The 14,242-nt window shown below is 38.6% G+C and overlaps 1 protein-coding gene across 28 annotated transcripts in view; it reads left to right on the top strand.

Moving 5' to 3' along the window:
• Bbx (bobby sox HMG box containing) overlaps positions 1-14,242 on the top strand; it is a 240,623-nt gene that overhangs the window by 163,827 nt on the left and 62,554 nt on the right. For all 28 annotated transcript variants that reach the window (NM_001347240.1, NM_027444.3, XM_006522549.4 and 25 more), the window contains 2 exons: positions 2,271-2,463; positions 6,157-6,224. In NM_001347240.1, the coding sequence (NP_001334169.1) occupies positions 2,271-2,463; positions 6,157-6,224 (261 nt within the window). The remainder of the gene's footprint in view (positions 1-2,270; positions 2,464-6,156; positions 6,225-14,242) is intronic.

The raw sequence follows: 14,242 nt of genomic DNA, 5'->3' as shown, positions 1-14,242 counted from the left end.
CTGCCTCTTTTACAGCTGGGACTTTCTGCTTAAACAATTTTAACTACTGAATGAGATCATTTTATTTCTCAAAAAATGCATTAATAAATGCGTTTGAAAGTGTTTGGTCACTTCGGATGCCTCTTCATTTAACACACGACCCCGTGTGCCTTTTACTGAAGCATGATAACGATGCATATGTTTACTATGTGCTTTCCACCCCTGCCTGCTATTTGTCACTTTCTACCTTTAGACAGCAGGCCAGGTTATTTGTCAACCACAGCTTAATATGTAAATTCCCCATTCACAAGCATGCACTGTGGTAGAATCTTGTTTATGTCAACTTTGATGCTTCCAAATTCATTCTGCTATACTGCTGTAAATTCGTTTGGCTCTGGCCTGGTTTCTCATTTCAACCAATTTATTCTTAAGAATAGAACTAGATACTTAGAGAGACGACTGGGTGGTTAAGAGTCCCTGCTGTTTTCTAGTGGACAACCATAGTTCATCATATTGGGCTGCTTGCAACTGTCTGTAACTGCAGGTTCTTCATGCCTGTGGCTTTCAAGGGCAGTATGCAGATACCCACACATAGACACATTTGAACATAATTCAAATAGATTTCTTGATTTTAGTGTCCTATGTAATCACTTCTCTCTCTCTCTCTCACACGCACACACACACACACACCTGTGTATCTGGTAAATTTATCTTACATATAAAACAATGCCAGAAAGTGAGTTTAAGATAGCATGGGGATAAATATCGTTCCTTGTTATTAATACTACATTACTACCTACATTATAGCACTTATTAATATAAATTATAGTAAAACCTTATGCTTTCTCTTATATGGGTCTCTTATATTGAACATCATTATTTTAAAAGGCTAGCCTGTGAGATTGAGAGAACCGTGTTAGCTAGTAATAGGGATGTTTGCATAGCTCTTAGAGAATTGTGAATTCAAAACTGTCTCATATGTTAATAAATATGTTAATAAAATAATCCAATAGTAATAGCTGAAGAATACATAGGATATAATACATTTTCTTTTTGTTTTTTGTTTTCCTGTTTTGTTTGTTTGTTTGTGTTTTAATTGAACAGTGTAGCTCTGGGAGTGTATAATGGATATCTGTGATATAATAGAAACATGTGATATAGTTCTTTCTACATGCAACATCAGAGTTTGTTCATATGTGGCCTTCTTTGTGCTCATTAAAGACTATTGACATGTATGTTACACATTACAGATGGAGGGTAACTAAGCAGAGACACCTCTTGATCCTAGCTCATCAGACTATATTCACTGTTCTTTCTTCTACTTTGTCCTGTGTCTAAAAATAACCAAAAAGTTGCTCAGCTAGCCTACCTTGCTCCCTTTCTACTTGACCTTGAGAATTTTACTTTGTCTATATTTGCCTTACCAGAACACTGAGACCAAGATTTAATTTTGTAAAACTATTCTTAGTAGATTAAGTCAACCAGTGTGCAGAATCTGGTTGCTGGTCCTAGCGTTCACCTATGATCCCAAATATGTACTGAAGCATCCTTTGAAATAGATGCTAGGGGTTGGCTTTGTCGATCGTTAAGAAATTCCTGTTCTTTCACAGAACAGGGGTTCCATTCCCAGCATCCATATAGAAGCTCACAGCATCTATAGCTTCAGTTCCAGGGCATCCAGGGCCCTCTTCTGACTTCCGTAGGTACCAGACATGCAAGTAGTACACAAACATACATGCAGACAAATGCCTATGTGCCAAAAAAATTAAATTTAATACACACACATGCACACACCACACCATTCCTTTATACACATAAAGTTTTCATTCTTTAAGAGAAGAAACAGGTGTGCTGTGCACACTGTTGACAGTAACTCCAAGTATAGCTGGTACTGTGCTGTCTGCTAAGCCCACAGACAACACTGCTCTATGCTTAGTGCCTGCTGCCTGATGTAGAAGGGCCAGAGTGTTTAGCCTTGTCCTTCCCATCCTCAGATACCCCTTTTTTCTAATACAAAATCCCTCAAAGTCAGTCAACTTAATAAAAACAACAGAGTAGAATATCCAAAGTGTCTGGTCTTTGTGTTCTCATCCCACGAGTTGGATAACTGCCTTGTTTCTGGGTCTCTGTGCCTCTGTGCTATGTGCTGTCATATTTTAGAACGAAAGCTACTGAAGTCATGAAATGTGTTTTTTTTTTTCCTCAACCGTTTTCTGAATGAGGGGAAGGGTAAATGTTGTTGAACTTCTTAGTCTAGATGTTCATTAAAACTGCTGCTCATTTGTTTATAGTATAAAGATGCATTTATGAAAGCAAATCCTGGCTACAGATGGTGCCCTACCACAAACAAGCCTGTGAAATCGCCAACACCCACTGTCAATCCACGGAAGAAACTTTGGGCCTTCCCACCTGACTCTTCAAGAGACTTGCCAACCCCCAAGAAGGCAAAGACAGAAGTTCCTCAGCTCAACTTTGGAATGGCAGGTGAGTTTACACAGTTTGCACCTGTTTTTAAAGGACAAAGCAATACCTGTCTTGTAGCACTTTGCAAATATCTAGCATATGATGAGGTTTTTAGGGTATGGTATACAAGCAGTGTACATGCAGCTGACAGAGATTGGGCCAAGTAGTAAATGCTGCGAGTTTCTGCCAGTGACAGTATGGAAATGGCGACAATAATTCGGGGCTTGTCAGGACGTTAGAGAATTTTGTGTTAACAAAATTGTGAGTCTCTCCTCTCACCCAGCTCTTGGCTCAGTATTATGCAGAGTAAGCAGTGGAGTTATTCGTATTTAAAAAGCCACAATTATGAAGATTATCTGAGTATGTGATACTTCAACAGCAAATATGTGAACAAATCCATCCAAATCTGAGAATGGACCAATAAATGTGTTGTAAAGAGATCCCCACCCTACCCCACGTCCCATCCCCCTTAATGTCAACTCTGAGCAAACTGAAAATTCCAGATGGTGCCATTTGCTATTTTACTCTTTGGGTGGTAGGGCATGCTAATGCATTTATGACCGTGAAATGAGACATTTACATTCTCCCTCCACATACACACACCCAATGGTTGGATCTTCCTTCTTCACTGTAATCAAAAGGATTTTGCCAGGAAGAAATTGGGAGGTTGAATAAGATAAAATCTGGGGAGTTTGTGCTGAGCCAGAATTCCTACACCATGCTACAAGCAAGTATTTTTCAAAGTCCTAAAATGTCTACAATATAGAAAGGCTAGTGGGATGCGGTTAAGCCATACTGTGAATTAAGTGGTCAGTAGGTCCGTAGTTGAGTTTGGGCTCATGTGAAAAGTATATGTGATATTGTATGAATGCCAGATAAATGAAACTTGACCCATGACAGTATTCTTGGGAAATAACAGTCTTCAGGTTGACTGCAGTGTCTGTAGTGGAATTCCAGACCAGCTCCTAATGTCTGTTACAGAAGATCCACAGAGCATCTGCTCCTGCCTTAGCTTTCACCTGGGCAGTTCTAGGCTCAGCACCTTTGATACTAGTCTTGTGAACTCCCTGGACTTTCCTTATTGTGATGTAAGGAGCATGGTCTAAGACCAAGAGAGGATGTATAGACTACTGACATCTAAACTGACTGACTCTCTTTGTCAGTTAGCATCTGCTGCCATTCTCTTAATTCTAAATCTAGATTAGTGTTTACACTTTTTTGAGTTTTTTTAAATGCAATTTTTTGTCACAAACTAAACAATAACTGTATGTAAATTATAGGAAATATGTAATAAGTCTTTTAGAAACAATGTTTCTGACATTAATAATCTACCTACAAAGTAGAACTAGAATCTAGACTTAAGAAATATATAAGTCAGCTTTTTAAAAACAGTATTCTATGATGCAACATATAGGAAAGAAAAACCCACCTTGGTGGCATTTGCCTCAGTAATAATGTCCTGTGTCATGAGTTGGAACTTTGTGACCAGGGCTCACTCCTAGCTTGTGTACAGTATCACTGCTTTGATATTTTAAGTTATATCCCTTCTCAACAAGATGAAAGTAAACTTAATTACCTTTGATTAAAAACCTGGTGTTGCCGGGTGTGGTAGTGCATGCCTTTAATCCCAGCACTTGGGAGGCAGAGGCAGGTGGATTTCTGAGTTCAAGCCCAGCCTGGTCTACAGAGTGAGTTCCAGGACAGCCAGGGCTATTCAGAGAAACCCTGTCCCAAAAAAAACAAAAGAAAAAAGAAAAAAGAAAAAAACAAAAAACCAAAAAACCTGGTGTTTAGCTCTCTGAGCCTAGCAAATACAAAGGGAATTGTTAAGGTCCGTTAAATACAGAATCTCTTTTGTCTTTTGTTTATTTTCTCTGTAGCCATCGACACTCCACATTTTATAATTTACAATAACCTGGCTTTATCAAATATATGATTTCCAAGGAAAGAAATATACATAGAGTTTGATATACTAACAACCCTTTCAATAAAGGCAAAGTGTGCTAGTTATGCAAATATATTTTGATAGTTCTGAATAGCACTGTGTAAGTGATAGGAAAATGATAATTTCTTGTCTTAGTCTTTAGGATGAATAGCAATCTTCTTACACAGTCACCTTTGGTTTCTAACTGGAATCATCATGTTATTGCATTCCTGTTTTCCTTTGTAATTGGAACTGCGCATTTGTATCTCACCAAAACTCTCACTCAGCGCTAGCTCCCAGGACGGTTGCGGAGGGGCAAGAGTGCTTCCCTCTCAGGCACCCTGCACATTACCTCCCGCTAGATTCATCCCCCCTTGATTTTACTTCTAAATAAACAAGCACATATTTTATCAGGCACAATAGTTCTTAAACTTTGTGTCACCAGACTAGCCAGGATTGGTGTGCTATTCGTGTGTCCTCCCACATGGGACAGTGTTGGGTGTTTTAAACTCAGGATTATTTTGTGACATAATTTTCTCTTTGCTTATCTCATAGCCTTCTATTTTCTATCTCTTTTATTCTTTTCTCCCCATCCTCCTCCTTTTCCCTCCTCTAGTGTGTGTGTTTGTCTACCTCAGAACCTCCTTTTCTTAATTTAAAAGAAAACTATATACAAAGTAGGATTAAAGTTGTCTCCTGAGTTCTCAAGGCTGACTGAAGAAAGCTCTACTTCAGGGCACACATTTAAACAGACGAAAATGTCTTCAGGCAGTCTTATGATAGCGTCATTCTAAAGATAAAATGCGTGTCTTGAGACCTGTGTGCACCAGAGACCCACAGGTACTTTCACATGTGTTCTTTCATTGAAGTTTTAAAAGTTAATAATTGAAACAGCTTTAAAGAATAAAGGATTCTGATGGAAATGTAACCTGGAGCAGAGATCTACCACGGTACTGTTTTATTTTGTCTCTCTGTACCAATTGACTGTTGAAAGAATTAAGGCAAAAGAGTTGGCTAATCAAAAAAAAAATTAGTTTTAAATCTTGGAGTTGTTTTCATGGCAGCCCTAGTACCCTGAATATTTATATATCTAAAACATATCTGTTATTTTAAATTTACTTTGAAAGTTTTAAAGGACTATTTTCAAGAAGCTTATTTGAATTTGGAGGCCAGCTGGAAATTTCTCTGTTCTGTACTCCCTGATACGCTAGTACTTTTGACCATACCTGACTTCACAGGGCAGAAATAATAACAATAGTCTCAAACTTCTCAGCAGACAAGCGCGAGTATACTTGAGTTAAAAAACAAACAAACAAACAAACACCTTATATAGACTCCCCAGCCTTAGGAAGAAGTCTTAGTTTTGGGAGATGATTCATTCAACAGCTGTAGTATTAGGGAATCGTGTTGTGTTGCAATGGTACTAGAACAATAGTATTTAGTTGATTTAAAAAGCCTGTGTGGTGGCTCATGCCTGTTATTCTTGTACTTATAAGACTAAGGCAAGGAGATCATGAATACCAGGACAGCCTGGGCTTCATAGTGAGACACTGTTTCAGAAAAAGAAAAAAAAAAAAAAAAAAAAAAAAAACCAGAAAACACCGGCTCCTTAAAGCATGTGTATATTAAGTGCATGGGTATCAGGTTATATAAAGAAAGAATTTTGAACTTTCTCCATTAAATTTAAATGTGGATAGTTTGGATTTCCGCCTTTATGAATAATCCTTTTCACTCTTTATGGTTCCGTGTGCTTTTCGCTTCTAAGTTGGTTGTTTGCTTTTGCTCTTTAGATCCTACTCAGATGGGGGGCCTGAGCATGTTGCTGCTAGCTGGAGAGCACGCTCTTGGGACACCAGAGGTAAGCCAGGCCCTTCGTCTCTAGGGGCTCGTTCCCTGCTCCCTGTGGGGCTTCAGCACACAGCCATCTGTATTCTCCTCACCTTGCTGCTACAGTTCTGCCACTTATAGCTCATGGAGAAACTGCCTGGTAAAGTTTTAATGAGTTGAGGGTAGCAGACGTGGTGCACAACTCAACAACGGAGTCTGCGATTGTTTAAACCTAGGAGTAAGAGATCCAGAGCAGTCGCTTATCATGTGTTGGGTCCGTGTCATGGGCATGTGGATTGCACCCTAAAATAAATTCACTCTGTTCAACACATTCCCTGTTGGTATCATGTTCTCATTTAGACTTGCTAGTGGGAAGCTGACAGTAAAAGGATGAGACTGTCTGTCTCTCTAGTATCCTACTTGAACATCTGGAATGGCAGCATTGCAAAATTGTTTCATCCTTTAAAATAGAAAAGAGAAAGGACCCAGAGCCCCCATGACCTTGTTCCTGTGATCTAGTTCTCAGTCTGCTGTTGCTAAACATTGTTGGATCTGATTCTGTGCAGCTGTTGCAGTTAACCACACATAGTTTGCATTTGACACAGAGTTTGCTTTTGTCCTATCTTGTATTTTCTAGACCCACTTAACAGAGATCAGTTGAATTAACCTGCAGGTTGTGTTATTTTGCTACATTCTGGGTCTTAATTAAGATGGGAACCAACCCATCATAGATTTCAACCCATCATAGATAATGTAGGACAGGATTGCAAGAGTTATCACTATTGCCATGGAGCGAGCATCCAGAGCCAAACCTGCTCCTGATGTTAGGTAGTAACAGCTGTAGAAGCACACAGCGAAAGATTTTGTCAGTTTCCTTTCTTATTTTTTATATTCTTGCTTTTAGTCTTTTAGTTTCATTTTATTGCAAGTCTGTGCTATTTATTGTTGTTTTAAACTTTGAGTAGCTCATATAGGTTTAAGTTAATCTATTCAACTATATAGGCTGTTTGTACCATTGTGCTATTGTTATTTGTAGTTTATATGTTAGACTCAAAGTTGTTAAGTATATATTAAATTTAGCTAATTTGTTCCTTTTCATTTTAATGCGTTAAAAGTATTAATTTGTATTTATGTTGTGCAGATCTTCCACTGAAAAACATGTGCATGCGACTCTGCTTTTGCGGCTCATTATCGAGCATGTTTCTAGCTCCTAACCAGAGCATTGTTGGGGATCATTTCTGTTCCTAACACATAGTATGGCTTCTTAAAGGCAAAGCACACTTGTGAGCATAGAGAAGTCTAAGTGTTCCAAAGGTGGATGTGGACAGAGAGTTGACTTTTCAGCGATCTGATCTCACCTGTCCTCATGGACACAATGATAATGTTTTATTACCAACTTACTCCAGGATGCATATAGACAAATAATCATTGTAGATCTCTTCAGTGCTAGGAAGAAAAAGGAAACAAATTTTCTACTTTGCTTAAAGTTTTACTATTTGAGCTCTTTTTAGTAAGTTCTCTTGCTCCCTAAGAACATAGCATTTTGAGACACATAGTAAAAGCACTGCAGTGATGGGCTTTTTTATTCGAGTGAAATGGAAGCATTTTGAGGACTCAAGAAGCAAACAGTACAGGGGCAGGTTCTTGTAGCAGCAGTGATGTCTTTAGCAGTTCAGCTTTGTGGTCTTCATCCCTCCCCTTATCTCAGAGACATTTGGATCATTACTGAAAATAATCTTGAATTATTTAAACAGTAAAATAGTAAAAACTTAAGTAAAATAATGTTATCTCCAAATACCACTGGAGAACTTAGAGTCTATTATATTTCATAGATTTCTCCCTCTCCATTTTTTATTGCAAATAGGCAGACTTGTTAAATAGAACTCTGTAGGCAGATTACCTTTATGATAGTAATGATCTTTTTATCATCATAAGATAAATAATAAATACTTATTCTTTTTTTAATATTTTTTATTACATATTTTCCTCAATTACATTTCCAATGCTATCCCAAAAGTCCCCCATCCCCTCCTCCACACTTCCCTACCCACCCATTCCCATTTTTTTGGCCCTGGCGTTCCCCTGTACTGGGGCATATACAGTTTGCGTGTCCAATGGGCCTCTCTTTCCAGTGATGGCCGACTAGGCCATCTTTTGATACATATGCAGCTAGAGTCAAGAGCTCCGGGGTACTGGTTAGTTCATAATGTTGTTGCACCTACAGGGTTGCAGATCCCTTTAGCTCCTTGGGTACTTTCTCTAGCTCCTCCATTGGGAGCCCTGTGATCCATCCAATAGCTGACTGTGAGCATCCACTTCTGTGTTTGCTAGGCCCCGGCATAGTCTCACAAGAGACAGCTATATCTGGGTCCTTTCAGCAAAATCTTGCTAGTGTATGCAATGGTGTCAGCGTTTGGAAGCTGATTATGGGGTGGATCCCTGGATATGGCAGTCTCTAGATGGTCCATCCTTTTGTTTCAGCTCCAAACTTTGTCTCTGTAACTCCTTCCATGGGTGTTTTGTTCCCACTTCTAAGGAGGGGCATAGTGTCCATACTTCAGTCTTCATTCTTCTTGAGTTTCATGTGTTTAGCAAATTGTATCTTATATCTTGGGTATCCTAGGTTTTGGGCTAATATCCACTTATCAGTGAGTTCATATTGTGTGAGTTCCTTTGTGAATGTGTTACCTCACTCAGGATGATGCCCTCCAGGTCCATCCATTTGGCTAGGAATTTCATAAATTCATTCTTTTTAATAGCTGAGATAAATACTTATTCTGTAAGTAAATACAATAAATATGTGTTGAGATAAAATGAGAACAATTCAGAAATTTCATTTTTTTATGTTGGAATAATTAATCATAGCAATATTTTAACAAATTATGCCACCAAATCATATAATCACAAAGGCATTTAAAGTGATGTGATATGGAGTCTTTATTTTAAAATAGTCGTAAGAGGAAGGAGGCTTTCTGTATCTATTGACCTGAGATTTTATTACATTTATGAAATCCTAAGGAGAATGCTTTTCTCACGTGTGGAATTTAATATAGGAAATAGGTCCAGGTATTTTCTTTAGTATAGCTGAAATAATAGAACTCTGCTGCAAAGCTTCCAAGGCCTCTGTAGTATCCTGGTTTATGTAGTATGCCTCACAGGTAGAGACAGTTTAGTTTCTTGAGATGTCAGTGAACAAATTATACCAATATTTGTACTTCTTCTTTTTCCTGTCCTCCAGGTCTCAGTTTATTTACCACAATAGATCTGTGGCACTATTAGTTGGGCATTCTTATACACTGCCGTTTCTGAGCCAAGTAAGACCTTTTGCTCTTGGCTGCAGTCAGCTGGAGTCAGGGTTGAATTTTGTTTTATAAATTTGATGTTTTGTATTTTCCATAAATGATAGCCTTCATATATGTCAATATTTGAGAAATATTTTTAAGAACAGTATTTGTTTAATTGATTTGGGAAGAAAAATTGATATACTGAGTAAGACAAAGACAGAATGGAATGACTCCTGCCTCAACACACAGCAAGCATGTGTCTATTGAGTGCTTTCGACACAGTAGGAAATGGCCCCATCATAGTGGAAGAAGTAGAAGGGTATGATATGACATTGTAGCAAATCATTTAAGCCAGAAATCAAATGAAGTTGCTTGAGCAATAACCCAGAAGAACCAACCCTCTTGAACTCTAGAAGCGAACCAGCCTAAATGAAACACTCAGGGGTTTAAGTGTGCTCATGTTGTTATTTAGCTTTAAAGGAACAGGAAATAAAAAGGCAGAAGAAACAAAAATACTACCCTTTCCCTCAGATTCTGGGTGGAAGGGGCAGTAGAGAGTTAAACTCTTACAGCACCTGTAAATTATTAGAAGATAAAAATACAAAGAAAGTGATATTTGTGTTTTAGAATTACTAAAAGTAATCTTCAAAACAATTTTTTGGTGATCCATGCTAGTGTGAAAAATGTAGAGCTAAATTAAAATTTAAAATAAAAGCAGAGTGTGGACGATTCAGAGGTTATGTGGAAAGGACAGTGGTTCAATACAAAATGCATGAAGTCGTTGGATTAATCTTGGCAAGGACAACATTCGCTGTTGCAGCAACAGAGTCGTCTTGGCTAGAACAGAAGGAAGCAAAATGGTAGATAGGAGAAGTTAGGAAAAAGACTCCTCTCTGATGGTAGAAGGCACGTCTATTCAGTTGAATTGCCAGAGCCAGAGTTAGTAGTATGTATGAGAAGCACCTTAGACATTAGGTCTCTGGTGTTTGAAGGCTTGCTTCTTTTGGTCTAGCAAATAGATATGACAGTACAGTTTTGATCTTTTTTGATCAGTACTTTTTGCCTTGGCTTCTATTCTACAAAGGGGAGCTAATAATAATAATACCTGATTTCTGTAGCTCCCGAGAATACTGCAAAGATTAATTAAATAAAGCCTGTAAGGCATTTTTTTTACTTCCTGAAAATTCTTGTAAATATTCAGGATCATCACCATAAGTTATTCTAGTTATTCAAACATCCATCATGTAAACACACACACACACACACACACACACACACACACAGAGTTCCTGATCCATTGAAACTTTAGAAGAATTTACAATTGTAATTTAATTTCTTCATCATCACTAGAGGATCAGGATAATTTAATTTAATTTACGTAAGGTAGATTAGTGGAAGAGGAGCTAGCAGATAGAGTGCACCCCCTTCAGAGGCCTGTCCAGTGAGGCCATACTGCAGAAGAAATGGGCAGTAGTGAACTGTGTGCCATCTCTTTTCATATGTTCAGTCAGATGTTGAGTGTTCGTGGAATGATTTCCGTAGGGAAGGCATGTAAGGGGATAGACCATACACAGATATCTGCTCTTTATGTACCTGATACCTCTTAAGGCTCAAGTTCTTAAAGAAAGGTAATTCTCTCAAGGAAAATCTTTTTTATTTTTCATTTTTCAACCGATAACCTGCACGTTTATAAAATAAGATAGGAATACCTAATTGAAATTTGATAATGATATACTTGATATCATGAAACAACAGTCTTTCATCTTCTTCAGAATGTTGATGATTTCTTGAGCTAAGCAATATTTAAAACACGTGCTGTTACCATTAAATATATTATAACACTTAAGTGTTTTTAGCCTTATGTTTTATGGAAATCTTACGATGAAAGTTTCTTTTTTTTTTTTTTTAATTTCCTAAGTTGTTAGATGGACTTTAAGAAACTGAGTACTATAGAGTAGGTAACCATTACAGCTAGCTTTATCCAATACTGCATCCTTTCAGTGCTGCTCACCCATGCCTTAAGTAAGGATACTGCACTCTTAGCAGTCTCAGGAGTACGTAGCCCTTGGGTGAAAGACCAGGGGCAGTCGTCTAGCTACACAGATTTCACTGCAGCAGGACTAGCCAGTTTTCTGTGTAGCAGCACCCAGGAAACTCTATGACTCAATTCCACCTCCCTAGCATCAACTCTGCAGCAGCCACACAAGGGGTCATTTTGAGATTGCTTTCAAGCTAGACAGGGCTAAATAAGCCTTCACATCAGTTAGCTCATTCTGCTTTCCCAAGAATCCTATTGTTCTTTTCCTCATTGCATTCACCGAGGCCACAGAGTGAGGAACTCCTAACTCTGGGACTTACACCCTCCTGACTTCCATCAAATGAAGAAATGCAAAGTCTGAGCCACAGAACAGTTAATTTCACCGATATCTTTTGCAGGATTATATCTGCATTTTTAAATGCTAAATTTTAAGTGTTCAAATATTGATTTAGATAAAATTGAAAGTTTTCACTTTTATTTCTGATATCAGTGGAATAGGAAAAAAAATCTGTTCTTACCCATTGGTACAGCTGGGTTAATTTTATATGTGCCTGTTTTAGACTAGTATGCTTAGCTATTCCAGGAGACTTAAACACATTAAATTCCATTATCTCCGCTTCTTCTCCTGTTCTTTACCTGCTAGTAGCTTTTATCCTCTTTTCATGGGCTTATTGCCTCTAAATACACTTTGTTAAGACATGTGTTATGTTTAACTTCTACAGTGAAAAGGAAGAGGTACCCAGAGGTTTTGTTGTTGTTTATTGTTTTCTTCTTTCTTTTGACAAGGCTCCTGCTTTATTCTACTTTGTAGACAGTACTGCCTGTCATGCGAAGGAGCCCAGCTTCTTCCAACAGGAGTGGGACTCAAAACCAAGGCCGTCAGGTCCCTTTCCCGGATCTGTGCTGGCAATCATAGATGCTTAAAGATGGCAAGAAGACAGAGTGCCTTCCCACTTCATCAGATACATTGAGAAAGAAAGATTCAGCCCTTTGTCTCAACTTTTATTATAGTCGTCTGTCTGTAGAAACAACATTGGGTTTCCTGTGCTCTGTTGCCCAGACTCTGATAATAAGAAAACTATCCATGAAGTGCAGGCAGGGTTCTGGTGGCCTGGATGCCCTGAGTAAAACTAGTGTCTCCCCCAACTCTCACCCATTTCTGCCATATGATACAACAGGTTCTGTTTCCCATGGTAGCCCAGTACTAGTATAGGATACCAATGTCAGTTAGACCTTCAGACACACGCCTCTTATGCTAAACTGTTCCCATGAAAGATACTCTGTGCCCCCATCAAGCCTTTCTCCTCTCAGCTTTATTTACCATGAAGATATTGGTGTAGACTGACCCTTCTCCTGATGTCCTGATATCCTTCCAGACAATTTCTGAGGACTGGCAAGTGCTATCTCTGACTTAATTGGAGCCCCATATCTCTGCAGTTTTATTTCTCCTACCTGCTAATTGGTCTCCTGCCTCCAGTCGCTGCCAGCCAAGGTTGTCCTGACTGCCTCTGACATAATTATCTAACTGCATATCTCTCATCATGCTGTTCCTCTAACTAAGACCCTTGGCTAGCCCTCTGTGTCCTCCAGCCTAATTTCCAGACTTAACTGAGTCCTAGTTTTGTCAGCCAGAGTCATCTCCCATTACACTCACATGGTGTCTTATCGTTTACCCACACCAGCGAGGTGACCATTTCTCAGAAACACAGCAAGAATATGCTTCTGTATATTTTCATCTGCCGTAACTTGTCACTCTCACTACTCTGCTGAGGGGAAGTCCACCTTGCTTTCCAACTCAAGTACTCAGAGAGTAAAGGATTTTCTCTGTGCTCCCAGCGAACCTTCTCATAGGCCTCCACTTGCATTTCTGCAGTGTAGCTCTTCCCTTCACTTGAATTGCAAACAGACCAAGGGTCTGGCAGGATCCCTTAGCCATCATTCTATTTCCTGCTTTACACTGGGTGCACGTGGTATTTAAACTTCTTAATGTTATCAGTCTCCATGATGGTACATAGTGCTTCCTGAACAAGTGAATGAGAAGTGAGTATTTGAACTAGCAAGAGTAGGAATAGATGGTTGATCTACAGTATTTACTTGCTCCTTTGTAGCCTGTATATTTATCACAGTGCCAAGCATTGTGCTTTGAGATCTGCAAAGTGGGAACAGTCCTTGATAATACTTAGCTTCCTAAGCCACTTGTGATCGTAACTGGCTCCGTCATGCTTTGTATCCAGAGGCTGGACCTGAGATTTCTCACTGATTTGCTCCTGTCCCTTACTTTGTCGCCATTCCTACTGTACTCATCTTTCCCCTTCTTTTCTTACGGAGAATCATTGCTGAATCAAACTGGCTGACAATGGAGTGTGAGAAGATTGCAATGTGTGCTTAAACTGAAATCCCTGTAGCTATTTTCATTTTTGGGTGTATAGCAACACCTAGTGGCTTTGTGTATTATTTCAGAGACTTTCTAGAAACAGGGTTGCTTATTTTCTTTTTCTTTTCTTGTTTTACCACTGTTTACTTATTTTCATTAATTCATAAGAATAGATGCTGAGGAATAAATGTTGATCCATTAAAAAAAATCATTCACTAACTAATTTACATAAATAATAAATATTTTATATTTCATAATATTCATAGTCTGGGACGCTAAAGAAGCCTTTTGTAGGAAATCCACCTTCTTTTTCACAAGTATAGATTTTTCTGTTCATACATATGTATATTTGC

The sequence above is a fragment of the Mus musculus genome, chromosome 16, assembly GCF_000001635.26.
Source record: "Mus musculus strain C57BL/6J chromosome 16, GRCm38.p6 C57BL/6J".
NCBI lineage: Eukaryota > Metazoa > Chordata > Mammalia > Rodentia > Muridae > Mus > Mus musculus.
This window is presented reverse-complemented; position numbering and strand designations above follow the sequence as displayed.